The sequence below is a fragment of the Tympanuchus pallidicinctus genome, unplaced genomic scaffold (assembly GCF_026119805.1).
Source record: "Tympanuchus pallidicinctus isolate F22 unplaced genomic scaffold, pur_lepc_1.0 scaffold1, whole genome shotgun sequence".
NCBI classification, from domain to species: Eukaryota; Metazoa; Chordata; class Aves; order Galliformes; family Phasianidae; genus Tympanuchus; species Tympanuchus pallidicinctus.
Genome location: NW_026294618.1, coordinates 78,788,119 through 78,816,095, shown reverse-complemented (window position 1 = coordinate 78,816,095; position 27,977 = coordinate 78,788,119). Strand labels below are relative to the sequence as shown.

At 45.7% G+C, this 27,977-nt stretch overlaps 2 protein-coding genes across 9 annotated transcripts in view; one reads left to right on the top strand and one right to left on the bottom strand.

Annotated features, from left to right (window-relative positions):
• Positions 1-238: 238 nt before the first annotated feature.
• ABCC10 (ATP binding cassette subfamily C member 10) lies at positions 239-20,612 on the bottom strand. Of its 8 annotated transcripts, XM_052681441.1 has the most exons (25): positions 20,450-20,612; positions 19,621-19,813; positions 16,200-16,310; positions 15,337-15,933; positions 14,281-14,476; positions 12,023-13,391; positions 10,871-11,098; positions 10,471-10,627; positions 9,644-9,783; positions 9,367-9,446; positions 9,049-9,220; positions 7,998-8,096; positions 7,596-7,785; positions 7,154-7,231; positions 6,580-6,771; positions 6,003-6,138; positions 5,406-5,601; positions 4,898-5,241; positions 4,558-4,727; positions 4,090-4,250; positions 3,434-3,687; positions 2,975-3,120; positions 2,400-2,497; positions 2,097-2,209; positions 239-727 (listed from the first exon to the last, which is right to left on the bottom strand). In XM_052681441.1, exons 5-25 carry the CDS (start codon positions 14,439-14,441, stop codon positions 592-594), a joined length of 4,620 nt encoding a protein of 1,539 aa, XP_052537401.1. In that variant the 5' UTR covers positions 14,442-14,476; positions 15,337-15,933; positions 16,200-16,310; positions 19,621-19,813; positions 20,450-20,612; the 3' UTR covers positions 239-591. The 8 variants fall into 8 exon arrangements, with proteins under 8 accessions (XP_052537401.1, XP_052537406.1, XP_052537415.1 ...); XM_052681446.1 differs by lacking the exon at positions 15,337-15,933; XM_052681455.1 differs by lacking the exons at positions 15,337-15,933; positions 16,200-16,310.
• Positions 20,613-20,753: 141 nt separating this feature from the next.
• ZNF318 (zinc finger protein 318) overlaps positions 20,754-27,977 on the top strand; it is a 30,661-nt gene continuing 23,437 nt past the window's right edge. The window contains exons 1-2 of the mRNA XM_052684012.1: positions 20,754-21,172; positions 25,887-26,032. Of these exons, the coding sequence (XP_052539972.1) occupies positions 20,837-21,172; positions 25,887-26,032 (482 nt within the window). The 5' untranslated portion in view covers positions 20,754-20,836. The remainder of the gene's footprint in view (positions 21,173-25,886; positions 26,033-27,977) is intronic.

The window sequence follows — 27,977 nt, the reverse complement described above, 5'->3', positions numbered from 1 at the left end:
AGGGGCCTTTAATGTCATTGCATTCTGGCCTTTCAGAAGGAAGGGTCTCCACTGCAAGCCAGAGAAAGAGCAGTAAGATCCCTGGTTGCAAACTTCTGGGGTATCTGGAGAGGTCAAAGTTCCCTGGCTGTTCTAGCAAGAAGGAAGGGTTATGTTAGTGCAGAGGGTACCACTTCTGCAGCTCACAAGCAAGTCTATGCCTGGAGGGCAAAGGGGAAAGGAACCCAAATAACACAACTTCACAAGAATGTTTCCATTTTATTCTAAATTGCATACATGAGACTGAGCCTCAGATTAGGAGTCACTGATTCTTCAGTGAGGAGTAAAGCCCTCTGTAATCTCAAAGGGAAGCTTTAGAGGGCAACAGTGCCCCACCAGCCAGGCTCACATGGCCCTAAGCACCAGTTCACTTTTCCCTACTATAAGAAAGGCCATGCTTCCATTCCTGAGACACACAGTCATTGTCAGCAGGAGGCAATGACCCCTCCTCTCACTTCAGCAGCTCCTGGCTCTGCAGGGATGGAGCTGGCAGCTGAGGCAAGAGGAAAGGCAGACCCAGACGGACTGCCTGACCTCAGCCCCAGAAGGAGGTCACTGCTGCCCACTGTGCAGCAGGCGCTGAAACAAGGAGCCGTCCTTTTTGCTTAGGCAGGCAGGTGAGTCCAGCTCCACCACTCTTCCAGCCTGCATCACTAACACACGGTCTGAGTCCAAGATGGTGTTCAGCCTGTGGACAGCAGACACCAGGACACATTAGCGGAGCTGAAGAGGAAGAACTCCACGCACTGCTTTACCTGCTGTCAAGAACAGGCCCAAGACATGCCCAGCACTAATATTCACAGGGCCTCTCCTTATGCACCCAGGGGCACGCTACAGTCCAGTTCACCAGGCAACTTCTGTCCACCACTGAAATACAAGATGTTTCCATCCTCACAGCAGAGTTATTGAGTTGCTTCTGTTTGCCCATCCAATTAATGGCTCACTCAAAACTGAATGGTGTGGAACAACCACAGGTACAGAATCCCATCATTATTTCTCCCTCCTTAGTGTTCTACTCTATCTCAGTTCTAGTGGAAAAGAGGTTGGGGCCATTTCCAACCCAGTCTTGCTTTACCTTCTGTCACTCCCTCCTCTGCTGGTTCTCTTCAGTAATTGCTCTTTCATCAAAGAGATCTTGACCACACCCCAAACACACACCTCAGCCCACAGTGTGCTTACTTTTCTACTCTAGCTCTGCATTATCTCCCTAGCATTCAAATCCTATTCCCATCTCCTACCCTCTTATCTAATCCACTTAACAAGACCCACTCAATTCCCTTGCAAGGTCTGGCCCACCCTGCCTGTTATCCACCACTCCCACTTGACAACATCCCCTGTCACCTGCTTGCCTGATTTTTATTTTTGTGGTAAACCCGGTGCTGGGAAGCAGTTCCCTTTAAAACACCCTACATACTACTGCATGACCTTCCTCCAAATTCTCTTCCATTTGGCAACAGTGGGAGCGTTCAGGGCAGAGACCACTGCTTACCCATCCCTTCTCAGTATCCACAGCATTTGTGTTTTGCACTCCTCTGTCACTGCTTTGACTCTTACATTAGCTCTCTTGGCTGTGGAGCAAGCACTGCTGCTGTGTACTGCCTGGGGAATGTCCAGCCTGTCAGGGTCAGATGCAGGCTGGAACCAACACTCGGAGGATTGGAAAACAGAATTACCAAGTGCTCTACCTCCCCTGGCCAGAAGCTGCCTGCAGCCCTTCACCTTTGGTTGTCCTGCAGTGCCCTCTACTGAGCCAGAGCCACCTGCTTCACTCACATGTCCAACTGCTGTTTTTGTGTAGGGTATTTCCCCACTGCTCCTTGCCCCATTAGCCAGAACCACACGCCTATAGTTCACCCCCTGGTCCCAGCAGGCAATGCCCAAGGGAGCCATCAGCCACACAGTATTTCCCTCTGCTGTCACCCAGTTTCTAGGTACAGCATTTTAACTGCCTTGTTCTGCTCAACCTTCAGGCATGGCAGGCACAGCCACTGCTTCCTCTGAGGGCATAACACTGCGTCAAAAAGTACTGGACACGTGGAGCGATGGTTTCTCCGTACCTGTGAGCAATTGTCAAAACAGTTTTGTCAGCAAAGCGCTGGCGGATGGTTTGCTGCAGCAGCTGGTCTGTCTTCTGATCCACACTGGCTGTGGCCTCATCAATGCACAACACCTGCCAGGGACAGAGTGAAGGGGACACCCAAACATCACTGAGGAGACCCCAGTCTATGTCAAGGGATATCGTGACAAGGTAGCACAGGTCATCCATCACCACCACACCCCACTCCTGGAGCACCCTGCCCTGTTGTGCCAACACAGCCATCAGCAACTCACTCCTCGCTTTGATGGAGGCAGGCACTCACCTTGGCCTGTGTCAGGAGGGCTCTTGCCAGACACACCAGCTGCCTCTGACCCACAGATAGACTCTTTCCTCTCTCTCCCAGCTCACTGTCCAATCCACCTGCAGAGGTCAAGCTGAGCAGTTATCACACCACGCTCTGTGTAGACAGCTCTCCCAGTCTGTTTTTTTTTTTTCCCCCCAGCAGCACTCAAAATTCCAATCCCAATCAGTCCCAAGCCTTTGAAATCAAAGCCTTTCTGCTTGGATGCAAGCAACATCTGCCAGAGACATGAAATGTGCTGCTAGAACCATGGCTAAGGCATCTCTCTGAGGCTCTGCCTGAGCATCCACTGGTGCCTAGGCTGATCAGCAAGATTCTGCCATCCAATCCACCACCTGACTGTTTCTTGATACTAAATCTCTGGGAACATCACTGGGCTCTCACTGGCTTTTTCTCACTGGTGCTAGTGGAGCCTCATCTAACCAATTCCCTACCACATCTACCTGATCCCTTTTCACCAGCTTTCTGACTGGAAGCTTTCTTTCCTCTCCCAGTAGCAGGGCCCACCAATCTCTCCACACTGGCTCCAGACTCACCTATCTGGGTAACAGCATCCCGCAGGTGGCACTGCTCTAGCACTTCATGGAGTTCAGCATCTGTCCATTTACCCTGAGGGTCCAAATTCTCTCGGATTGAGCCACTGAATAAAAATGGATCCTGGGGGATGATAGCCAGTCTAGATCTGCAAGCAAAGGATAGCTGAAGGCATATGGGGTAGGTTCTGCAGAAAAGCAATGGCCTCTTTTTTTTTCCCCCCCCGGCATGCCTTGGCTGCATATTTTAAAGACACAGAGATAAGGCTTAAGTCACTTTTCAACTTGGTTTCCTCAGTACAGGTCTACAGAAACAACAAAGCAACTTATGAGAAACAGACTACAGACAAGAGAGTAAGCCTTTTCCTCCTGACTCTTCTTTTTGGTATCCAACCAATGGCTTCCAGACCCCAAGCCCCCTCCACCCAGGCTGCCCCTTGCTCTGCTCAGACCCCTCTGTACCTCAGCTCCTCTAAGCCCACCAGCTGGCTGTCAACACCATCCAGGAGAATACGGCCTGCTTTCAGCTCCAGCATGCGGAATAGTGCCAAGAAAAGGGTGGATTTTCCAGATCCTGTGCGACCCACAATCCCCACCTTCTCTCCAGGGTACACCGTGAAACTCACTCCATCAAGTGCATTGGGAAGGCCTGCTCGGTAGGCCAGGATCACTTGCTGGAACTCCACAAGCCCTTGGCTTGGCCAGTCAGCAGCAACCTAAGAGAAGCACCAGAGAAAGACAGAGGATGAATGTGACTGCCATCTTCAGCCCCATCTCCACACAGGCCAAGACTCACACATTCCTTTGGATAATTGCTTGGCTTTTGAACAGACGGAAGGTGCAGCTCAGATCTCCTTCTACAACTTTTTTTTTCCTCTCACAGTTTAGCCCTAACACCCCCTTCTGCTTTTCCATCCTCTTCCATCACTCTAGCCTTCAACAATTCCTGCCTGAGGTTTACCCTCCTGGGGGTGTATTGGTAAAGGATGAATAACTCAAGCAGATTCTCTGAGTGAGTGCTTTCCAACCACTCATTACAACCTTTTGACCTTCCCCAGGAAGAAACCACAAGAAGCCAGCAGAGAGGTTGATGCCTGAAAACATACTTAAGGTTTTACCTGGACCAGTTTATTCTGGGGCTCCATGGGGATGTCTGTGGTATATTCCTCTGTCCGCTCCACGCTCACCATCATGGTTTCTGTTGTAGTGAAGCTGGAAATGAGGCCTGAGAGCAGGTTTGTAACAGACAGCGCATATGAGAGTGCCAGGCCCACAAGTCCTGAGAGGACAAAAGCATACGCAAGGATGTTAATGGCAGGGAAGGAGCTGGGATCTTGGAAGGACAAAGAAAAAGCAACACAAAAAAGAGAGAAGCCAGCACTCTGGAGTCTGGGATCTCACTGTTGCACAGGGACGTGTAAAAGCAGCAACAGAAGCCAAAGCATCACAATGTGGGCAACACACAGAGTGACAAGGAGCAGGAACTCTGGATTTTACTCTGGTATACAGAGATATGCAACTCTGGGCTGAGAGGAATCCCTGGACCACAGTCTCAGGGAGGCAAAGAAAAACCCCCGACAGCCTACCTGGATTTCCTATCTGCTTCTGGTGCTGGATGATGGCAATTCCTGCAATAGCTGTAATCACAGCAACTCCAATCATTTGCAAGCGAATGTCCAGCCACTGCATTGCTGTGTTGCTGGCAAAGAGGCAGCGCTGATTGTGCTCTAGGCGCAGCTCATTCTCCAACTCAAACCTGGTGGAAGCACAACAGAAGTTCATAAAGGTTGTGCACCACTCAGCCCTCATTGCTACTGCCCAAAATCATGAGCATTCCTACCACCACGTAACTAGCCCCATGTTAGGATGACTCTGATCTATAAAGCCAAAACTCTGCTTCTCTAGGTGCTCTTTCCTTCCACTCACCTTTGTGTGGCCCGCAAGGCTCTAATGCTGCTCAGTCCTGAGAGAGTCTCTGAGAAATGAGTGTAAATGGGAGACAGGGTGACACTGTAAAGACGCTTGAGTTCCCGGGATGTGCGCCGGTAATAGCGTTGGATGGAGAAGTAAATAGCAGCCAGAGGAAGTAAGACCAGGCCAATCCAAGGGAGACCGTAAGTGATTATCACCAGCATGCCCAAAAGCCCATACATGTTAGCCAAGAAAATGTTAAGGATAAATGGCAAGCTGTCATCCACACAGTACAGATCTGAGGAGAAGCGGTTCAGGATCCGGCCTGTTGGTGTGGTGTCAAAGAAGGTGACTGTGGCCTGGCAACAGAGGATTGAGAAAGCAAGTCAGCCAGAGGCAGCTAATCAGTTCATCAGATAAACACAGCAGAAATCTACTTCTCACACCCTTACTCCAAACTATTAAAAACACACCAGTGCAGAATGACTTGCAAGAACTCTGTACCGTATTTTCATACCATTACCTTTATAACTCTCTGGAGCAGTCGTTTGTGAATGACAATGGCAGCACGAATAGTGCCATAGGCAAATAGGAAGGCCCGAAAAATGGTGAAGAGAGAGTTGGCCCCTGCAATGCCCCCATAAACTGCCAGGTAGAAATTCACATCCATGGAAGCATTGGAAGGGACTGGGGCTGTGTTCAGAACTTGAACTGGGGAGCTAGAACAGAGAAGGAGGAAGATTATGAATCTGCTTAGGTCCCCATGGCAGTAAAGTTACACACTCAGGGCATCAGAACTGAAAAGCAGACTTGAGGGAAAATTGGGATACTTGAGCCTGATACTCCTCTTTTGCCATGCTGAGATAAATACTGACTACTTATGCAGCCAGAGGCCTTCCATCAGCCTCTGGTTACTGGCTCTACAGACACCTCATAAATTCCCTGTCTGGCCAGAGATTTCAATTTTATTTATTTATTTTTTTTCTCTCTCAAAGCAGTCTTACAGATCGCCTGCCTGCAATGACATGGTCTCAAGAAGGATACTCACAGGAAATGCACAAAGGCAAAATGAGTAAAAGAGTGTGTTTCCTTCAGCATCTCCTGCTCAGCATTCACTTACACAAGCCCAACAACGGAGAAGAGAAGCAGCTTTGTGGAAGGTAGGGAAGCTGAAGAGACCATCACAGATGTATTTGCTGCTTGGGATATACTGGAGATCCAGTGTGAGAGCCACCAATCTGAGATATTTCTGGATGCTACAGAGAGAGACAGACTGCATAAAGGATTCAATCTTCAAGTCAGCAAACACAAAGCAGAAAAATTGGAAGGGAAGCTGCTGGGAAATATCAGCTATTGCTACTCAGCCTCATGCAGTCCCTGTCCTCATTCTGCATTGTTACTAGTAGAACAAAAGCAAGAGAACTGCCATGATCTGCAGCAGTGAAAGGAAACTGCTAAACAAACAGACACACAACTACAGCAGCAAATGAGAGGCCAGATCCTTTTTCCTTTTCCCACATAATTCTCCCCTCATTCCCAACATACTATACTAGTTTGTAGAAAAGGGCTCTTCTTGGTGTGGGGAGAATGATCAAACCTCTTACTATTTTCTTTCCCTGGACTCCACACAGCCAGGAAAAAAAAGGACAGGAACATTTAAAGAGAAAGAGAGATGTGTTCTTGGATCATTGCCTCACCTTGCATCAGGAGCAGTGAGAGGAGGATAGATAGTGCTAAGCAGCTTCCCATTGCCAACCAATATGCCTTGTAGACCTGAAAATCCAGAGCCCCTTCTTTCTTTTCCTCCTCCTTGTGGAGGAGACATTTGTCCTGCGATGATTCTTCTGCCTCTGTCTCTATAACTTCTTCCTGGTCCTGCTCATCAGAGTCTGTTGGGGCAGAAGCAAACACAAAAGTTAGTGTCGTTGGTACCTCCTGCAGCTGCTGCTTGATGACAACAGAGCAAGTCAAGGCCATGAGGAAGACTTATTCCCTCCTCTCTGCCCTTTTGCGATAGTTTTGCGATAGGTGCACCAATGCTGGCAGATTCCTATCCAGATCTGAGCCACGAATGGAAAAGCAGATCCAAACACTGTTACCAGACCAAAGCTGATGGCCATCTCTTCCCCTTTGAACACAATGCCCATAGATCAGCTCTGCCATAGGTAGTGAGAGCTCTGCTTCAAGGCCAAAAGCCATCAAGTATAGGTTCTCTGGGTGCTCAGATGATCCGTACTGTCCCAGCCACCCCCAAGTTTGCCAGGTGCAGACCTTTATCATTCCGCCTCTTGTTCATATCCTTGAATTTGGGGACAGATTCCACAAGAGGCAGGATATCAGCTGGTGGGCCTGCAAAGAAACACACACACGTTTCAGAGCCTGAGATAAATAGATGATTCTTCCTGATTATTGTTATGAAATGGACCAGGTTTGTTCTCATGACATTTCCTACTTTCTCCCACAGCAACTGCTTTCTTTAAAGTTCTTCTCCATCTATCCCTGCCATGTCCTTCTGTGTTATCAGCTTTCTATGTCTATATCTGTGAGTCTGTATGCTCCCTTCCACACAGTCTCCTTCATTCACCTGCAGTGTCCTCAAACTCTTTATCCTTCCTTGTGTTCCCCACTAGTTACTCCTACTCCCTAACGGCCATCTTTGCTCCAGCCACTCCAAACTGTCACAAATGGATGCCTGTGAAGACAGCCACTGTACCTGTCTTGATTATCCTGCCATTGTCCATCAACAACAAGGCATCAGCCTTCTCCAAAAATTCTGTCCTGTGGGTGCAAAGGATTCTGGTCTTGTGTTGGAGAATTCCAAGAATGCACTTCTGCATAAGATGATTAGCTACATCCGCATCAACTGCAGCCAGGGGATCATCAAGAAGGTAAAACTCTTTTTCCTGAGAAAAAGACAAGAGACAAGGATATAGCTGTTGGCCCTGCCTGAGCAGGCAATGCTGGAGAGAAGTGTCTCAGTGTGGCACACTGCCAGAAACTTTAGGCCAGCATGAAGTGGTTTAAGGCATGCAGCCAGAGCACACTGTACATCTGCATGCTTCCAACTTTACAATCAACTTGGCACAAGGCACAGCACAACTGCTTTGCTATTTACCTGGTAAACAGCCCTGGCAAGGGCTATTCGAGCCTTCTGGCCCCCACTGAGTGTCACACCATTTTCACCCACCTCTGTCTGGTCACCTGCAGGTAAGACCTGAAACATTCAAGGAAATCTTTTTAAAAAGGATAGGAAACCACTGTGGACTAAAGATGAGAACACTGAGATCCCTCTCCTGACTCAGTCAGCAACTCTTTGGATGATAACTTACAAAACAATGAAACAATGCAACAATACATACAGTGGTTCTGCAGGCAACTGGCAAGCTTGGCAATATTCATGTCACTAGACTCTTATATTCCAAAATAGGTGGCCACATATAAACTACCCACTGAGTGACTTCTGGTCCAAGACAACTCCAGAACTGTGCCCAAGGTTTATCTGGGAAAGCAATAGCTGTGCCTACAACAAAATAATGCCAGGGCCCGTTCCCAGCTTAGCAGGAAAAAAAAAAAAACACACTAAATTTCAGCAGCCAGAAATACTTCCCATAGGCATAGGCTACCACTTGTCAAATAAATACCTTGCCCTTGTACAGTACTCACTGCTTCTGCTGAAGCAAATAGGAGCTTCTAGTACCTGGCACTTCAGAAATTCACAGTCTAGGTTATAAACTCAGAAGAGGAAGCTAGCTTCTCACCAGGTCTAACAGCAAGTTTATTGGCTAATATAGCCACGAGCTTCAAACGTATAATACATGCATTACTGATGGAAGGACTCAGCGTCTCTGATCCAAAAAAGCATCAGCTGCTGGCAGATTCTGTTGAAAAACCTGGCAGTCAATGTTCTGATAGAATATCTTTCATCAGAATCAAGGGTTTTTGGCTTAGCACCAAGGAAACCATCCGAAGTGCTAACGGAGCAATCTCACACCTTAAAGAAAACTGGTGCTGAGTACAATCTTGGACTGTTAATCATAGTAAAGCTGAGTGACTGTGACACCGGAAAAGCAGGTTAAAGCCTGCAAGAATGAGAACTCCTCCCAGTGAATATCAGGCAGAATGTATGGCTGAGGAAGCCCAAGAAGTTTTGCAGTTCGGGCACTCACATTCAGGTCCTCAGAGAGGGCACAGGCCTCTACCACCTCCTCATACAGCCTGGCATCATATTGTCGCCCAAAAAGGATGTTTTCACGGACAGTGGCAAATTGGATCCAAGGCTCCTGTGTGGCCAAGCCAAAGCCTTGCTCCAGGTCACAAATATATACTTGCCCACCTTGTCTGCAACACACCAGAGATAGGCAGAAAGACAGCAAAGGTAAACTGTCAGTAGATCAAAATGACCAAGAAATACAAGTAGCACCCAATGGTCCCCTCCTGCCATGGTGTGGGAGGACCAGGCAAGGAGGAGTCTTAATATTACTTACTTAATGAGTTCTCCAGTGATAGCTGCAAGCAGAGAGCTCTTTCCAGATCCAACCTTCCCAACAACTCCCAGGAGCATTCCCTGTAAAGGGAATTGAAAAGGACCAACCTGATATGTTAATACACAGCATGGACTTCCTCCAGTCCATCTCAACTCTGAGAGACATTATATGAGTCCTGTACCACTGAGCCAAGAGAAAATCTTCACATATAGCTCATAAAACCAGGAAAATGTGCCACTCTAGTGCCATCTTTGTTTCCTCCTGCATTCCTGCTCACCTTTCTCACTGAGAGGTTCTCAATGTGCAGTTGCAGACTGCCAGTAGATAAGGGCTGGCTGGTGCTTCCTTGTATGGCTGGCACCCATGAAAAATCTGCACCTCTTATATCTATGGCAGAAGCTGTTCCTGAAGGGCTACCTACAAGGAAGAAGTAGCATTACAGTGAGAATGCCATAGGGCGACAAGAACCTGGCATCATGAATACTATCAGCTTGGCTCCCAAATGCAAGAGGCAGAAACAAAGCATGGCCAGAATGCCCTGAACCCAACCTCAGAATAAGAAAGACACTTGCCTACTGACTTGTCCTTAAACTTACACCTCATTTTCTCCAATCCTCCGTTCTCCAGCTCCCAGAGGACACACAGGCTGACCTGCTGGCTCTCAGTGAGACACTGTGAGGATAATCTGGTTTTATTGTTGAAGGTGAAAGAATGGCAGAGAACTAGCATAAGGCAAGGAAGGAGAAAAATGGAACTGTGATGACTCAGGAGAAGCACTCATGCCTTCATGCCAAGGCAAAATTGGGGTTTTTGATGGCTTCATTATCAGAAGACTTTGGATGGAGGAGGGAGCAGCTCCTTTTAAATGCACACTAGCGGTGGGATTCTTTGAGGACAAGCAATGGCCTATGTTTGGTAAAGAAAAATGTTGTAGTCTTGTATTCTGTTTTTTACAGAAATGAAGTGCCAGTACTCGGACAACTTGAGTGGTGAATCATGGTGTGACAGATGGCTGCCCTCTAGCGCTGCCTTTCACACCTCAGCTCTCTGCTCCAAATGTCTCCTGCCCAAGGTCCCAACCCTGCCAGCATCCTTTGCCATTACCTAGGGCATAATAAGCTTCCAAATCCTGGTCCATGAGTTCAAGGAAACGCTGAATTCGATCCAGGGAAACTTTGGCTTCCAAAGTCCCATTCAACACCCATGGGAAGCTGTTGAGGGGGAGAATGAGCATCCCCACAAGGGCCAATGCTGTGAACACCTGAATGGGTAAGAAAACAACCATGAACCAAAGGCAGTACCTCCTCTGCATCTTGTATTCTCCAAACGGCTTCAAGAGTGAGAGACAAAAAAGCTATGGAGAGACACGGGGCGAGATCATTTCCTAGAAAAGATGTCTCAGGGATGCAGTCCCACTGCAGACTGTCCTCTGCAAGAGATAAATTTGAAGCTCTACTACCTACAGTGAGCAGTGCTGTCAATTGGGACCTCCTCCTTCACTCACCTTTGTGGCAGTGAGTTGATGACCCATCAGGACATAGGTGATAAAGATGACAATGGAGACAACAACCGGCAGTGCTGCCCACAGATAAACACACACAGCATCCAAGTACTTGATGGCTCGCAACTTCTGCAGCTCTTTAGCTCGGCAGGCATTTATCCTGGTGCTGAAGTGCTTCTCCCAGGCATAAAACTTGATAACACGGATGCCACTTAGGAACTCTGTCATTAGCTGCAGGCATAGAGAAAAAGCACACAGTATCTGCTTAACACACCAAATGCCAGTTAGGCATCTGGGCTGTGCTCAGGTTTGCATTTGACTCCTGCTTAAGGGCCAGGCTACAGATACCAGGAGCCATTTTTTGCTAACAGAAATATAAACTCAAGTGGCAGCTGCTGAGAACTTTGCTGTCATTCATTCCACCAGCTTGCTCAGCTACCTGTACCTGAAAGGCTCATGAAAAGACAAAATACTATACAACTTCCCAGTTAGCCTGCATCCAAAGCCAAGCAGGCTCACATCTAACAGCTCAGGTATCCCTGCAACATGTTCCCCTCTCACTCTTGCTCTCACATCAGCATGCACAGAGCAAGCTGAAATATGCCTGTGCCTGACATGAAAGAATAGCAACAAAGAAAGATGCCTAGCAAACTCATCTTGAAACACCTGGAAGAGGTCCAACACATCCTGTACTACTACATGCATCTTCTGTCAGGAAGATAAATATTTCAGTAGTTCCAAACAGCTGTGGAAAAGCTGACTGAGGGTGCCAAACTAGAGTGAAATAAAACCACCACTTCCACAATCACTGCATTTGTCCAGACTGCAAGATACCTCAACCACTGACAGCATTACTGAAGTAATGGGATGGAAGCATCTCTAAAGGAAGCAATCTTCTGCATGCAGAAGAGGAACCTTGCAAAGGAACTTCAGTTTGCCCTGAGGGCAAAACAAGCATTAGAGATTCACTATCTTGAGGGTGGGGAATGTACTTTACACCGAAACACTTTCGAACCCCTCTAGCACTTTTCCCAAAACTGATTATTCAGCACAGCCTCTTAAAATGCACAGCAAGTAGCTAAAAAGCCGATATTACAGGGACAAGTGGGTAGAAAACCTAACAACAAATTCATAAAGCCACCACCTTCCCCTCACCTTGACCCGTGTATCCTTGTGCTTCAGCATCTCTGTGTTGCTCATCATGATGCGGTTGGCTATGACCTTGTTGATGGGCACAAGCAGTAGAGCCAGGGCCAGGCCTCCCAGAAAGGCTACACCCACTTGCTGGTAGAGAAGATAGAGCGTAATGGCAAACTGGAAGGGCAGGCTCCACACCTCGTGGAAGCTGAGACAGAAGTTGACCAACCTACTGGTGTCTGTGCTCATGAAGTTGACAATTTCACCCACAGTGAAGCGGGAAAGGCTGGTGCTGCCAACACGCAGAGCCTTGCGGTAAATGGCAGAGATGACAGCAGCTCGCACCATCAGCATCACCTTCTGCACCTCGTAGCTGAACTGGTTCCGTAAAAGCGCACCCACAAAGGAGCCAGCAAAGAGCCCAAGAGCATAGAGCACTCCGTGGCTCAAGGGCTCCTGCTGTGACTCCATGAAGTTCACCAGCAGGTTCAGAAGCAGAGGGCCTGAGAAGCTGAGCAGGCTACCAGCCAGCTTGAGAAATCCCAGGGAGTAGAAACGAAGCCCAAATGCAGCATGAAGCACTGAGAGGAGTTGTACGGCCTCCTGGGCATGGTGCGACCTGTCCAGGGCATTGCTACTGCCACTGTCTCCAGCAATGATTGGGCTAGTAAGAGACACTGTCTCCTCCTCTACTTGGTGCACAGTTGCTTTCTTCTGCCAGCAGGCATAGAATTGATCGCAGACCCTGGCAGCCTGAAGCTTTCGAGGAAGCAAACAGACATCTTGTGGTTGGTTCAGCTTCCACTGATAGCCACGTTTCATAAGAGGGTTCATCCAAGCATAAAAGAAGCGTGAGAGCCAGCTCTCACCATCTTCTGCCACTCCCTGCTGATCTGACACTGAGATCCCTGGCTCTGAAATGAGCTGATCCTGCTGCCAGGAGCTGTTGATGGAGAAGAATTCATGCCTATCAGCAGCAGGTAAGAGATAGCTAATCACATACGTCAGCAGAGAGGCCAGCTTCAGACAGAGAATGGTGAACCTGGAGGAGACAGCAGGGTGGGCAGGAGACCAAGCTGTCCCACTTTGGCAATACCACACCAGTGTGATGAGGAGGGAAGGCAGTGGTAAGAGAGTGAGGAGAGCCAGGGCTGCAGGGCCCCTAGCAGAGCCGTGAATGGACCTGCAGAGCATGATGAGTGCAAGGCCGTGAGTGAGCCATGTCAGCGCAGCAATGCCACTGGCTAACACTTCCAGGTATACAGGGCCCAGCTCCTGCTGAGAAATGGCGGCTGGGATTATATCAGCAAGGAGCAAGCCAGCAAGTACGAATGACATGGCAATTCTGCATCTCCAGCCTCGCCTGTGAGACATCCCAGAGCCAGATCTAGAGGAGGAAAGAGCAGATAAAATCTTCACAGTTGATATTCCATCATGTCTTAGTCACCATTCACCTTTCTTCCTCTGCTCATCCTTCATCCATTCATTCTTACTTCACCTCTTTTTATTCAGTTCCCTAGATATCTAACTTAGACTGTGGACATTGATATTCAAGTCAATAAAAAAATCAATATCCGATCAATACCAGAGGTTCAGATGGTATAGAAAATAACTTTTCTCTACACAAATTTGTTTGCAAACTGATATTTTGTGGTCAAATGAGGCTCCATCCTTGAGGATTAACAGAAAAGTATATTTAACCTTTGGATGATCAAATTCTGTTAGCTTTCCCTCATACTTGTGATACTTTCTCCAGAACAATTATCTTCTCAAATCTGCTTTCAATAATGCTGCCTAAGTAAAGTCCAATCTCAGTTGCTTAGTAAAAGATTTCATTACTATTTGGAGCCTTTCAGTATCAGTGAACATTGACACACTTACAAATTCACGATAACAGTAAACAGGAAAACTATTTTTGATTTAGCTGAACTCTTTATTACCTCACATACATCTTCCATGCCACCTTGTATTTAGATCCCTGTCAAGAAAACTTCCAGTTTTCACAACCCTCATTCACTGAAATTCTTTTCACTTTTCTCTGTTATTTTATTTTCAATACCCTCTGTTCTTTCTGGATACCTTTCTGCAAAGGATCAATCAGAGCTAAACACAGTACTTGGAATTAGGACAGATACTGACAAATGTAACGGCATCATAACATTTTGTCTTTCTCTAATGCCATACGTGGTACATTCCAGGAGAACTAATTTCCAGCCCTTCCATCCTGCCTCCAGTCCTGCCTAATAATCAAGTGCCACACAAGTGAGTTGTCATACCTTGGAGTGCCAAGGAAGCAGGCGCTGACCGCAGCAAGGATCACATGAGGAAACACGTTCAATGCCAGCTGATTAAAGCAATGGCCAACTCTGCCATGAACCCACACAGGGAGTGGATCCTCTGGGCTGGTCCCACACAAACCAGCCAGGATGTTTTCCATCCTTCAGTGGGAACTGAACACGAGAGATGGAGCTCCTGAGGTTGAAAAGAACAAACAGCATGAGGCACGGGACGAGCACAGCCCCGCTCAGGGTGGACTGTGATAAGGAATGAACATAGGACCAGAAACAGCTTCCTGGATCAGGCAGTCCAGGGCTATTGCACACCTGGTGTCTTATCAGCTGCCCTGCAAACCAAGCAAGCTCCAGCTGGAGCTACGCTGCCTCCTGCAGCCAACCCACAGCCTCACTGCTCTGGGAATGCTGTACTTGCTGCACCGCCAGGTCGAACGCTTGCTTGGCCAGCTCATCCTGCCAAATTAACATCAGGAAACAGTGGCATGCTTGTATCCCGCCTCAAAATATCTTGAGCTGCTTAAACTACCACATACCAGTTATACTTCTACACATCCTCAAAGGGGCGCGGACAAAGGTGCTCCTTAAAGCAGCACGTAACGCCACGCACCCTCCAGCTCACACCAGCGTGCCGGCGGGCTGGGAAAGCGGCAGAATTTGGGGGCTCCGCGCTGTGCTTTGCAGACTGAAATACACACGGGCCGTTTCGAGCCTTACACCGTCCGACCAAACTCAGCCGAGTACCGAGTCTTCCGGGCTTCCCCCGGCCCGCACCAACGCCGCTCCGAGGCACGCAGCTCCCCCGAAGGGCAGGCATAGCGACGCGCAGCCGCCGCACGCCCAACTTTGACCCCTACCCCCCGCCGTACCTCGGCAAGGCTCGGCCCTCCCCTGGCTCCGTGCTGCCCACGTGGAAGAGAGAGGCAAGGGGAGCCTCGCGCGCCTCCTTGCGGTCCGGAGGACGCGCTGCTACCGCTGACTTCGCAGCAGGTGCTCGAGATACTCCATTTCCCCAAACCGTCCCTCAGTACTCCCTCTTACCAGGGAAAATTAGCGCATCTCTGACAATAATTCATCACCGGTAGCCAATTTTGCTTTCAAATCACAGCTCTTCGGAAAGGCAATAAAGCATTCTCTGAGCTAGCAAGCGTTATCAGCGGGGTGCTGAGGTAGCAGAATGCCAGTGACATTCCTGTCCCGGAACACAGAGCAATCTGGCCAGAGGAGTTAGGCAGCAGAGATAAGAGCACGTACTTGGAGGCCACAGTACTCTCTAATGATAGTTTCCTGGAAAGAAGTACTAGGAGACAAATACATAGCAGCTGGCACCACCACAAGGATTTCTGCTGTGGGTTTATGAAAGACAAAGCATGAGAAGACCCATCTGAGTGTCTGCCATCCCTACAGGAATCCCATACAAGTTCAGGAACTCCTTCCTTGCCGCATTGTTCTCTGATCTTCTTCTTGCCATGTGAGAAAAGATTTTTTCTTTTGGTCAAGCTTTACTGGTTCTCTGTCCTCTCTGCAGATTTCAGTACCCTCTGGTCTCTGTATCCATCACATCAGAAAACTGGCTTCTGCATGGAGACTGAAGTCAGTGCTCACAGATGTACAGACTTAGCTGGAATGAAGACTGTCCTATAAAGCAGCACAAGGCAACATTCACTCTACTATTCATTACTGAGAGTTCTTATTGCCTTAGAATATACAAATCCAAAGAGAGAAAAATTTCTGCTCTGGTTCAGATCAACTTCTTGACATAGCACTATTTTCCTAAATGTCTGTACAACATTGTTTAATTTTTGTCTTTGAGGATTCTTATTTCTTAAGGTCCTTAAAGTGTCAGAGTTGCAAGGCTGCCTTTTCATGTCCAAGCAAGATACTAATCTGTACTAGTTAGGTACCTTTGATCAAGCTGTGGTTCCTCCCAAAGGCCATTCAGAGGTTTCTAGAATAAACTTTTCTGTAGAGGCCTTGATTATTAGTTTACATCCTCTGCAGTCAAGGAAGCTTCCCTTCAAAAAATGAAATAAGCAAATTCTCAAGACAGCAAATAGAGACACAAGAGGCTGAAGCATGAGCTGCACACAAGTGAAACTTTCAGATTTCACAGTTCAAACATCTTATTTAAATTCCAAATGAAAAAAATAAACTTTTGTAAGACACCAAACTTTGTAAGACACCAAAGAAGTCCTCAGATACCAGGAGAAAGGATCATATTCTCTCCTTTGAATTTTTCCATCTGGGCTGAAATATCAGCTTTCAGATGCCTTTGAGAATACTAATCCACCCCAACTAATCTGAAATCACTGGTGCCTGCTCTGCCTAAGCACATTTAAGTAGAAGCAAAACCAGAATCTAAACATTCCTCCTTTTTATGCTTCCTTTCAGCTATTTCACCTTCCTGAATACTGCTATGTGTTTGACTTGCTTAAAATATGTATGTGGAATATAGGCCTGTGGGTGTACTGCTTACAAGTACTTCGTGCTCTATGGAGATACACCTGACATATGTGATTATCAAATAACCACAGCATTCAAACAAACAAGTCAGGTTTAATAATCCTCCCCACATAGTCCAACATAGTCCAGATTTTATTAACTGTATATTAGTCAGTTTTTCCAACCATCTAGACTGAATTATCTACAGTGAAGAAAAATAATTTGGCAAATAGAGACTATCCCCATACCTTTTCTTATCAGTTCATTTTGTAACAGATTATTTAACACAACCTTTCCCAGGACTTGAGTCAGAGAAAGAGCATAGGCTCCATATTTATTCCACTACCCAGCTAAAAGTAAATACTGAACTGAAACAGAAGCCAGTCTAGACAAGCCTTAAATCCATAAATACCAACCTTGTGATTATAGACATAAAATCTCTGAAAACAAATTATCTATTTGGATGCTTTTTCTGTGCTTGCAGCCAGGACTTCTGTATCAGCTGAACCATCTTCAAATTCCATGATATAGGTTGACTTGGTTCAGACCAAAATCTTTCAGGAATGGGTTACTTCGCCTGGACATGAAGATAGAACATACCTATTTCACACTGCTTTCCAAGAGAAAAAATAATGCAAAGTTCAAAAGACAGAGTAATATCATCCACTGCAATTTCTCACAAGGAAATACTCACAGAACTGCCTCTCTTCTTACTAGTAACTCAGCATTTTAGCATTAGAGGAAGTGCTGTATGGCTGCCTCACAGACCTATATCTATTCTCAGCTCCAACAAATGAAGGCAAAAAACAGTAATTAAGATATGTCTTTCTCTACATTGTTTTTTACTTGCGGCCCAATCTGAATTAACATCAGTTCTGACTTGTTTACTCATTCATACACTGCTACTGCTGACTTTCCTTACTCTGTTGTTTCACTTCTCAATGTCATTTGCTCCTGTGACTTTGAGGCTTCACAAGAATTCAGACACCTTATTACCTCAACTTTGCCCTCAGCATCCAATTAGCTAGCATCTCACCAAGCAACAGCTAATTGCAAGTTCCTCTAACCAAGATGAGTTCTATAACTCCAAATTGCAGTTTGGGAGCTGAACTGGTAGCAGAGCAGACTGGTATCTCCTTTGTCCAGGATGGGTCTGGACCATTCATCACAGAGTACTACAAACCTTTGAGAAGCAGGTCAATTCTGCTCAACTTTTGCCCTGAATAATTTCTCTTGCAAAGAGCTGAGAACTTCAAATTTCCTCTGACCCAAACTTCAGCACTAATCTTAATTTAACTGAATCCTACCATGGGTGCCCAGTCTCCTTAAAAACTTGCTTCACTAAGGCACATGACTGTAAAGTGACACTACAGTAAATACAGAATGAGTTCAGAAGGTGTAAGGTTACATTCAGTAAAATACAAGGGTGCTATAAAATGTTATTAAGCACAAGTCATGCATTACCCACCAATCAATGGATTTTTCTCGTTTGAACTTGTTTTTAATGCCACAGTGAATATTCTGTTTACTTTTTTTCCCTTCTCTCCATTCTTCTCTTAAGCAGTTTACTTGCTAACTTGAAGTTTTAATGAAATTCTTGACCAGTTTGTGGCATCTGGATTCCTTCAAGTTCCAAACAGCATTTAGATCTATCACTATAAACCACCAGGCTGCTCTTTAGAGCTCCTTTGGATATAAGGTCAAAAGCAAGCTAGCAAATATTTTAATGTTTTAGAATTATGCAAAGTTTATTAAATATTATACATGAAAAATTGTATCAAAGCCTGATAGAAACAAAAAATGATACTTTACTGGGGTTCTTGGTTATTTACCTTTGACTGTTTTGAAACTAAAGTTAAAAGCTTTTTTTTTTAAAAAACTGATGTAAAGAAAGCAACAGTACAGAAAAGGTGTCCAAAAGCAAATAAGTACTTTTTTTTTCTTGTTTTTTTTTTTTTTCTTGTTTTTTTTTTAAAAAAAGCTATTTTTACTATTTCAGTTAACACAACTGAATGCTTGACACAGATAATCAACACTGAGGCAAGAAGGCTTGCTATTTCTTTCAACGAAGAGTCAGAATGTATCTGAGATAACAGTATACTCCTTATACTAAGTAACTAGTCTTATATTATGTCATCCAAACAGAAGAGAGATCTCCAAATATACATCAGCTCTGTAGTTATCAGGAAGAACAACCTTGTGTCTCTTCAAGCATAATAATGTTTGCTGCTTAGGGTACTCAGCTGGAAGAAGTTCAGCATTAATTACCTCTACTACCATTATGCCCTCCTTGCACAGGAGGCAAACTTGCAGTACCCTGGGAATCTTCAAAGAAATCTATATCCCAAGACACCTGTAATCCAATTAAGGTCACAAGTTAAACATTATCAACCATAGGAGAGAAGGAAAGGAGCAAACAACAGTAATGCAAAGTAGTAGCTTCCGCTTCCTTTGATGATTGGCATTAACTGAGCATATTTCCTGAGTGTGGTGGTTCAACTGCCCCCCACCTTTATAATAGGCCTCTCCATGCTTGGTGCAATTCCTTTCCTTACACAACAAGCCAGTCTTGGCAATAAAATGTGAAAGGTAGAGGACCAGCACATGAAGGCATTCCTTGTGCCTGGCCCCTGCTATCCTTTAAACTGCAATAAGCAGCAGATGACAGTGCAAAGGCATCCCCTTACTATATCCAGGCACTTGCTTTTTCCTCCCATCACCTGGGAAGGATCATCTCCTGACAGCCCAATCCACCTATACCTAGGTCAAAGCCTAAAACAGGTAGTGCAGAACTCATGAACCCAACATGATCTGGGGGTTACTTAACTGGTGAGAAGTACCAGAATATTTCTGCCACCCAAGGGGGCGGATAAGGAAAAGTACCTTACAAGAGTCAAAATAACTACTTATGCTTCCAAGATAAGTGAAACCCTTAGAACTCTTCCTGGATCACAACAAGCTGTGATCAGCATCTCCCCCAGATTGGGGCACCTCTCAGGTCTTCCAGATCCTCAAGGCCATCCACAAATGGATACCAGCATGAAGTCATCCTGCTGTAGCCAGCCTCAATTAGTGCCTGTAGGAAAATAACAGTATATTGCAAGTATTTGCTCTAAATTTGAATAGAAGGAAGTTTTAACTATAAGCTAAGCTCATTCTTCTTCCAGCCACCTCATTTCTTATATATGTTTTAATGAGACATTTGTTTCACAAGCATGGGTGCTGAGATATTTTACAGCCACATACTTCATTGCAACTGTAAGAGCATGCTTTGCCCCTTACACACACATCAAAGATACCCTGTTATTTAGTGTGAATCTTGTCATCCACAAATCTATAATCAAGTCACTCTTTAGTTATCACATATTTCACTAACTCACTTCATTAATCTTCAAAGTGAGTAACGATGAAGTTCTATTAAAATCCAACCCTTTTATTTACCTAATGGCACCAAGAAATCTTAAGCTGCTGCTCAACACAACCGAAAGTCTATTTTTATTTGCAGTGACAACACCGAGCCTGTGCGGTGGAGCACTCCCTGGGAAAACCCCAAGGCTGGGGAGTCAGCTGTGGCTGCGCCGACCCACTGCCAGCAGAAACGCACAGGACTACCAGACAGACCTCCACCCACAACAGAACCCGTGCTCTGTTTAACTGCTGCCTGTCACAGGACATCAGCACTCCTCCTGAGAAATTTCTCCTCGTACCCAACCTGAACCTAGTGCGACTCCAAGCCGTCATCTCTCATCCTACGGCTGCCACCCGGCAGAAGAGGTAAACTCACGACACAAATACCTGAGCGCAGCACCACCCCTACCTAGTGCTACCCGCCCCGCCGCGGGGCGCACGTGACCGCCGGCTGGAGGCCGCCATTTTGTGGGGGCGTCCCCGGAGTCCCGCCTCTTGTCCCCCGCCCCCTGCCGCTCTCACCCCGCCCCCCCCCCCGTGCCCGCGAGACTGGGAGGTGGGGGGGGCGGCTCGGGAGCGCGCCCAGAGTGGTCGGCGGCGCGCACGCGCGGGGGACGGGGGGGGACCAGGGTCAGAAGGAGTTGGGGCGCCCGCGCAGGCCGCCGGGACCCCCCGGGCCGCCGCCGCCATCATGTACCGCTCTGGCAGCGGCCGCTCCGGCCCGTCGTCCTCCTCGTACTCTCACCGGCTCAAAGACAGTGGCTCGGCGGGGTCCCGCGCCTCTCGCTCCAGCACATCGGGGCCGGGGCCGGGCCGCGGCCGGCCTCCCCCGCCGCCGTCCCCTACAGCCGCCGCTACCAGTGCTTCGCCGCCGCGCCGCCACCGCTCTCCGTCGGGCCACCGCGGCGCTTCCCGCCGCTCCCCGTCGCCGCATCGCAGCCGGAGGCCGCCGTCGCCGCCGGGAGGAACGGGATCCGGCGGGACGCGGGGCCGCCGGGGGAGCGAGCACGGAGACAGCGGCAGCCGGGTAACCGCCGCCGGGCTGCGGGCGGGCTGCGGGCGGGGGGCGGCTGTCAGGCGTCGGTACCCGTTCCCGGCACGGCAGGGCCGCGGGGCAGGGCCTCACCCCGTCCTGGGCCGGGAAGGGAGCGGGGCCCCCCCGCGTCCTGAGGAGCTCCGCGGGGAGATCGGTTATGTAAGTTTTAAATAATGGGGGTTTTTTTGTTTGTTTGTTTTCCCCCGTTATATCTCTCTTTTAACGGCCCGAGCCGTTTTAGCTAAGTCTGGAGGATGATGTGTTCAATAAGGGAAGGGATGCAGCTGATCTGTTTCCTCCAGCTGTCACAGTGCTGTGTTATTGTGTAAACCTTCTATTGATGGGAAGGTAACTTTCTTAATAAGGTGCTGAGTGAGTGTTTTGTCAGAGCGCTTTCTGCTGTCACTGATGTACAAAGGAGGCTCTGCTATAGCTACTGATCTTGAGATAGGCACTGTTTTGTGGTTGGGGCTGCACCACCAGGTGTGCCACTCTTCTTATTCAACCCACTCAAAATCTGACGTGGATATGTGAAGCTGTGATATTGCAGTAGAAATTACACCACCTTGGGTGCTCATGGTTGTACCTTGTTTTTTGCAAATGGCATTCACTCACTCAGGCTGTCTGTTGCCTTTGGTGCAGCACTTGTCCAATAGCTGCTGTCTTTGTAAGTCATAGCTTTGCTGTGTGCTCGTGTTGCTCTGAAATAAAAGACTTTTGTGCTGTGATGTTTTAGGTTCCCTGGTCACTTAACCTGGCATACGTACAATTAAATGGAAAGGTGCGCTTACGTTTTCCTTTTGCTCTGCAGTATATTCTGTACTCATGCTTGTGTTTGTGAAGTTGCAAAAGTGAGTTGCTTCAAGAGACTGATTTGGCTGAAAGTTAATTCAGCCAGCATCTGTTGTCTGCTGTGACTGATTCACTGCATGGTAGGACCCTGAGAGAGTAGGATTGCCCTTTGTGATGGTGGTGGTGGTTCTTATAAGATTTCCTTGGAGCTGCTTCTGTGGAAGAGATGGCAGGTGACTATGGTGGAGTTAAAAGTTGGTAGGTGCTGGAGTAACCCATCCTGAAGGCATGGAAAGATAATACTGTGTTTGACAGTGAAGCTGGGCTGAGAAGCTTGCCTCTGGCCATTTACTTTTAGGTGTTGTTCACTATTATCTTAGCCCTATAGACTGTTGAGGGAGTAGCCTCGCAACTTATCTTGCTAATGAGATCCAAGTGGAAAACGCTATGGTTTTTTTAGTAGAATGGATTTTTAGTATGATTCTTGTCATTTTACATCGTAGGCTGATGTACAGTGACACAGTCACAACAGAGGCAATGGTAAATAGGAATACCACAGTGGGACTTTGTAAGATTGGCATTATCGTCACTCAGTCTGTGTTTTTGCTGTGTCTGCAGTAGGGTGGCAATGTGAATGGGCTGTCACAAAACTTCTGATGCTGAATGCATTGGTTCAGACTCGGAGAAGTTTGAATCAGAAGTGTTTGATTTGCAGCTTCTGATTTCTCCTTCAGAAAACAAACAAACGAGCAAAACCTTACTTTATACTAACACTGAAATAAATAGTGTTTGTCAAGAACAGTGTTATTTTACACCCTTCTGGCTCAAGTTGCAGGAGTCACTGCAGCAAATTGTTACACATTCATGATGTTTTTCTTGCCTGTTCTAATTTCAGGGCGAAGGATTGAAAAAATGATGAATTCTAGAAATTAGGCTCCAGTAAATTAGCCAGTGCTGAACTGATAATCCCAGTAGGTTTGTTGTTTGTTTACAAGAATGCTACTGTGCTTAGGGAAAAAACTTTCTCTAGGAGGCAGCTCTCACTGTATGAGTCAAAATGAGATGATTTAATACAACTCTTTAACCCGAATCTGTCATGTGCTGAAGCACAGTATAGCTAATTCTCAGAATATATAGCGTGATTATTTTTTCCGTTTATGTTTTTGCTCTCCAAGAGGTGTTCAGCCAGCACTCCTCCTTATCTAAAAGTGATGTTAATGCATAAGATGTATGTCTGCATTCTTTTTTAGAAAGGCTATTTACAAATTCAAAGAAAGATAGAAGCTGGGATTATGCTGATGTTTTCCAAACAATGGAGCTAAGTGTAATCAAAACAAAATCAACAGCAGATTCGTTGGGTCAGCATGCTCTGCTAAAGTTTTAACAAAGTGTTTCAACCTGTATGACTTGAGACCCCCTCCACAGAAGCTGAGGAAAACTGGAGAGATACACAGTAGTGTTAACAAGTGGCATTTTGGAGCTGTCACTGAGAGAAAGAGAGGTTTAAGCTGCAGTGAGGAAGGAGGACTTGAAGGAGGGGAATGTAAGTGTAGAAGATGTAGTACATGAAATGTAGACATTGATAGGAGAAGGGCACGAGGTTGAAGAATGGAAAAGTTACCATCCCTATGCTTCATATGAATTGAAATATAAAAGGAGCATCCTGTGAGATTTCTTGTTCCCTTGTCTTGATTCTGGGCATTGTGTTTTTGAGATGATGGGCATGCATTCCCAAGGTATCAGCATTGGTCTTGTGTGTAACAGAGATGCTGACTGCGTGTCAGATGCTGGAAGTGTGGATGTTGTAAGTTTCTTAGTAGCTGGGGTATGGGAATTGGAAGAGCGGAGCATGGAGTGACAGGTAAGGTTTGGCTGAGTACTGAAAAATGTAATGAGGGGAGAGGAAGGTCAGGGCTGTTCAGTGAGAGTTTGGCAGACTGTACATGTTTTTGCATGGCTGACACATCGTAGTGTTTGTATTTTTGCCACTGACATGCGTGCTTGTTCTTTTTATAGTCTTTGTCAGCTCCTTCGCTTTCATATAAGAAAGTTAGCTGAAAGTGAAGAAATGGGATATTTTGGGTCAGCAGAGAAAGAAGAAATTAAGAGCTGATATGCAACTGGTGTGTTTTATATGGTAATGGTAACTGCTGTTCAAGAGCCCGAAGAGGAAGGGAAGAAATCACAGTGCAGGGCTTTGGTAGGAGTGACTGGTGGTGGCACTCCACCATGCAAGTGCTCTTAAAACTTGAATTTTTCTGTCATAACAAAAGGTTCAAATACCTTTTGTTATTTTGTTATACCAAATACCAATGTACCTCCAGTGCAGTCTCTAGATGGTGGTCATATACATCCTGAATTAACTAAATGTAAACTATTTCCTTCTTTTGTCCAAAAGTTCCTTTACATAAGACATAATTGTCACTTCTCTGTCTCCAGTTTCTGGAGATATTGTCATATATGTGCCCAACTTACAGTGAGCCTTGATGGTGAAAAGGTGCCTTTCAAGATAATTGCATCTCCAGAAAGTCCTCAGAATTTAGTGTTAAACAGGACACATTTGAGCCTTCCAGGTGCATTTGTGTGAGATGCATGCACCTTGTTTGTGTTGTATTTCAGCCTGACTGGTCCTGGATGGTGTTGTACTATATAAAAGAGAATATCATTAGGTTGTGTTCTGATCAATGCTGGGATTCAGATTAACGGAGAAAAATTTAAAAAGTTTGATTTTATCTTAGAACAGTGACATGCACAGTGAGTTCTAGTCCATATTTGTACTGCAAGTAAATTTTGTTAGATGAATTTGTGAGGCAATGCTACTTTTTTGTTGGAAGTTATGTAATGTTCTTCTTTTGTTCTCTTGAGGATCGAGCTCAGTCTGCTGCACCTTCCCAGGGCAGACAGCATGGATGCAGCCAATGTAGTGCATCTGCGGCTTGCTACTGCTGTGAAAGCAATATGAAGCACATGAGTGGTTTGGCAGAACTGAAGCAGGCTCTTTGTTTTCTGTTAAGAGGAATATAAACCACGGTTGTTTCAAAACACGGATAAAGTATCTCTGCTTTTAGTCGGCTTCTTATGGAACTCCCCTTACTTTGATCATTCCCAAATTTTAGTACCATGTTCTAAAAGGATACAAAGCATAACTTAACAGTTATGGCATTTGCTGTATTAGACATGTCTCCAAATGGAGATCTGTGCTGAGCAGTTAGCTCAGGTCTTCTCTGCTGTAGTTCTTTGAAGGATAACTTAAATGTGGTTTGGTTCTACTGGCGATAATGGGGTGATGGAGTTTCTGCAGCCACTGACATTTTTAGTATTAGGTTATGCATTGTATGTGTATTAGGTTAGTATTAGGTTATTAGGCTACTGCACTGAAAACGTCACGAGATGAGGAAAACTACTGAAAACATCACTGTAAGGAAAATCTGTGTTTACACTGGTGTATTCTTTGCTTCGTGCTGTTATTAGAGCTGCAAAGGGCCAGAAATCCAGGCACTTTTATTAAGATATTCCTGCCTCTGTTTTTATGCGCTGTTGGTTTAGCTGCTTCTGCTCTAATGAAGAAAAGAGCACAGCAGTGAATGTGGGACTTATTGAACTTCTTTGATTTTCTACTTTCCGAAATGGTAGCTTATTAAAGGTAATCTTTTCCCTTTTAGATTATGTAAATATAGAGCTTATTGTTGGCAGTTGGGGTGAGAAATTAAATGCATTTAATACCCTCCCTTTTCTTTAGTGACTATTAGCAATTGAAATACTTGGAACAAATGCTCGTCTGGTTTTTGTTATTGTTTTTTTTTATCGATCCATCCACCCCACGTCTCATGTATTGAGCAGAGTCTCTTGCCTTTCTGTAGCTGAGATTAAAACTCCCTGATTGATGGGCTTGCACTCTTTCTTCAATTTACAGAGACGTTCACCGAGTCTCCGCTCTGAGTCTTCACTGGAACAGAGTTTGCGGATTACTGTTGGTAATGACCGGTATTGCATTGGCACACCAGAGAGAAGGAGGCTGCCTGATAGACTGGGCTCACCAATTGATAACCTGAGTGACAGGTATGGTCCTCCACAGATGGGAACTCAAGCGTGTGAAACAGTAAGAGTATGAGAATGGCTGTACTGAGTGAGGCCAAACATCTCATTGGCCCAGTAGTCTGTCTGTAGTGGGCACTGACAGCGAGTGTGTAGGGAACGAGGGTAACAGGCTAACGTGTAGTGATGCCTTCTTGGAATACTCCCCCAGTCTCCAGCATGTTTTCACATGGGGAGTTTTTGAAGAAGCATTGTTGCCTGTGTTCACATAGTCCTAGACTGAACAAACTAATGTTTGTTCTCTGACTTTTGTCAGCTGTTTCTTGACCTATATCAACTAAAGTGCCTAGAGGATCTTGCAGGAAGGAGGTGCTTCAAATGAAATATCACAACTTCAGTCACCTTCTGTTTCTTATGAAGCAACCTAGTCTTGACATAAAGTAAGGTTGTTTATGGATAATGTAAATCTTTGATTTCCTAATTCACCGGGAGGAATAACATATTTTCTTGATTTTAGAGTATAGTCCAGAAGAGAGCCCTAGCATAGCTTGTAGAAAGCCTATTATTTTGGCTTCAGAAATCCTGCGGAGGGGAAGTGAGCACGGTTATACAATCTCGTACATGATAAAGTGTTAGAATTCTCAGGGTTCCTTCATTGGAACTGAAGTGGAACAGTTAATGGAGAGAAGTCAGTTGTGTTATAAGTACAGCTGTGAACACTGAAGTTTAAAAATTAGTAGGTACTGTTAGAAAATCTTTGCCTGCAGTGGAAGAACAGGTAGAACCTGGCAGAAGAAGTAAACTAAGATCATCCTGTTGAGCAGAAATTGTTTGCTTTACCTTGAGTTGCAAACTTAAAGCTGGAGTAGCTTGTGCTTGAGAGCAACCATACTGCAATTTTAAATCAAGCTCAGGTATACAAAACAAAAGGAACAGTAACATCACTTTTTGATGCAAATATCCCTCAGCCGTTTAAAAAGAAAAAGTAAAAAAAAGTAGGCAGAATAAGTGAATTTCCTGTCTCAAGCGTAAGGGTAAGTTTCTGCAGGTGCAGAAAAGCAAATGAGAGTTTAGTTTTCAGTACTGTCACTTTTATGGCTTTACTTCAGTTCTTCTGAAATCAGTTTTGACTTGTAAATTCCTTGTACGGTCTGCAGTCTTCAAAACACGATGAGTGAATATGCCTGGGGAGAGTACAGTGGTTGGAAGGAGCAGGAAATTGTATATAGGAGAACTGGCACTGTGCTGCTCTGGCAAATTAAAAACCTGGTGGTGGTAGAGTTGTCCCATTGCTTCATTTTCTCCGGTGAGGTTTTTTATGTAACCTGTTTTGTGGTTATACTTCCTGGTTAGGAGTAGCACAGCAGAGTTTATTTTAAGATGAGAAGGAAAATCACTACTGTGGGCATCTTTACGCTCTCGATAAGCAAATCACTTTCACTTTATCTCTGTTACTGGATGAAAAATGGTAGCAGGGTAATTAAAGAAAAAAAAAACAAGGTCAGAGTCAACTGCTAAGAACGTAGTGAGGTACTGAAGTGATGAATTGGAATAAGTCAGACAGTGTAGATGTCAGTTTTTAAGTGACTTGCCATTTAAGCATAGGTGTGCAGGAGCTCCATGTGGTTAAGTTTATTTTTTGTTTCATTTTGTATTTTATTTTATTTTATTTTATTTTATTTTATTTTATTTTATTTTATTTTATTTTATTTTTTTCCCTCCATGCTATTTGTGTTGGCTGTGCTTGACTGAGTGGTACAACTGTCCAGAAGCTTAGCATGACAACATCTGTTAGCTTTCCTAAATCTTACTGCTTATGGTTTGCAGATTTATTCACTATTTGTTATTTTGGTTGTTTTAAAAAGGTGGTTGGTAGTTGTTTGCTAGGATATTGTATATAATGTATTTTTTCCTTCTGTGTTACTGCCTTGGTTCAGACACTGACTTTATCACTGTGCTTTAGAGTGTG

What these genes read in the sequence shown, in the direction of transcription:
- ABCC10 (XM_052681441.1), bottom strand. Translation starts at nt 14,441, where the DNA reads ATGGAAAACATCCTGGCTGGTTTGTGTGGGACCAGCCCAGAGGATCCA. An exon ending in TGCTTCCTTGGCACTCCAAG is followed by an intron (nt 13,392 to 14,280) that starts GTATGACAACTC and finishes TTCCTCCTCTAG; the next exon opens with ATCTGGCTCTGGGATGTCTC. An exon ending in CCCTCTCTGAGGACCTGAAT is followed by an intron (nt 8,097 to 9,048) that starts GTGAGTGCCCGA and finishes TGAATGTTTCAG; the next exon opens with GTCTTACCTGCAGGTGACCA.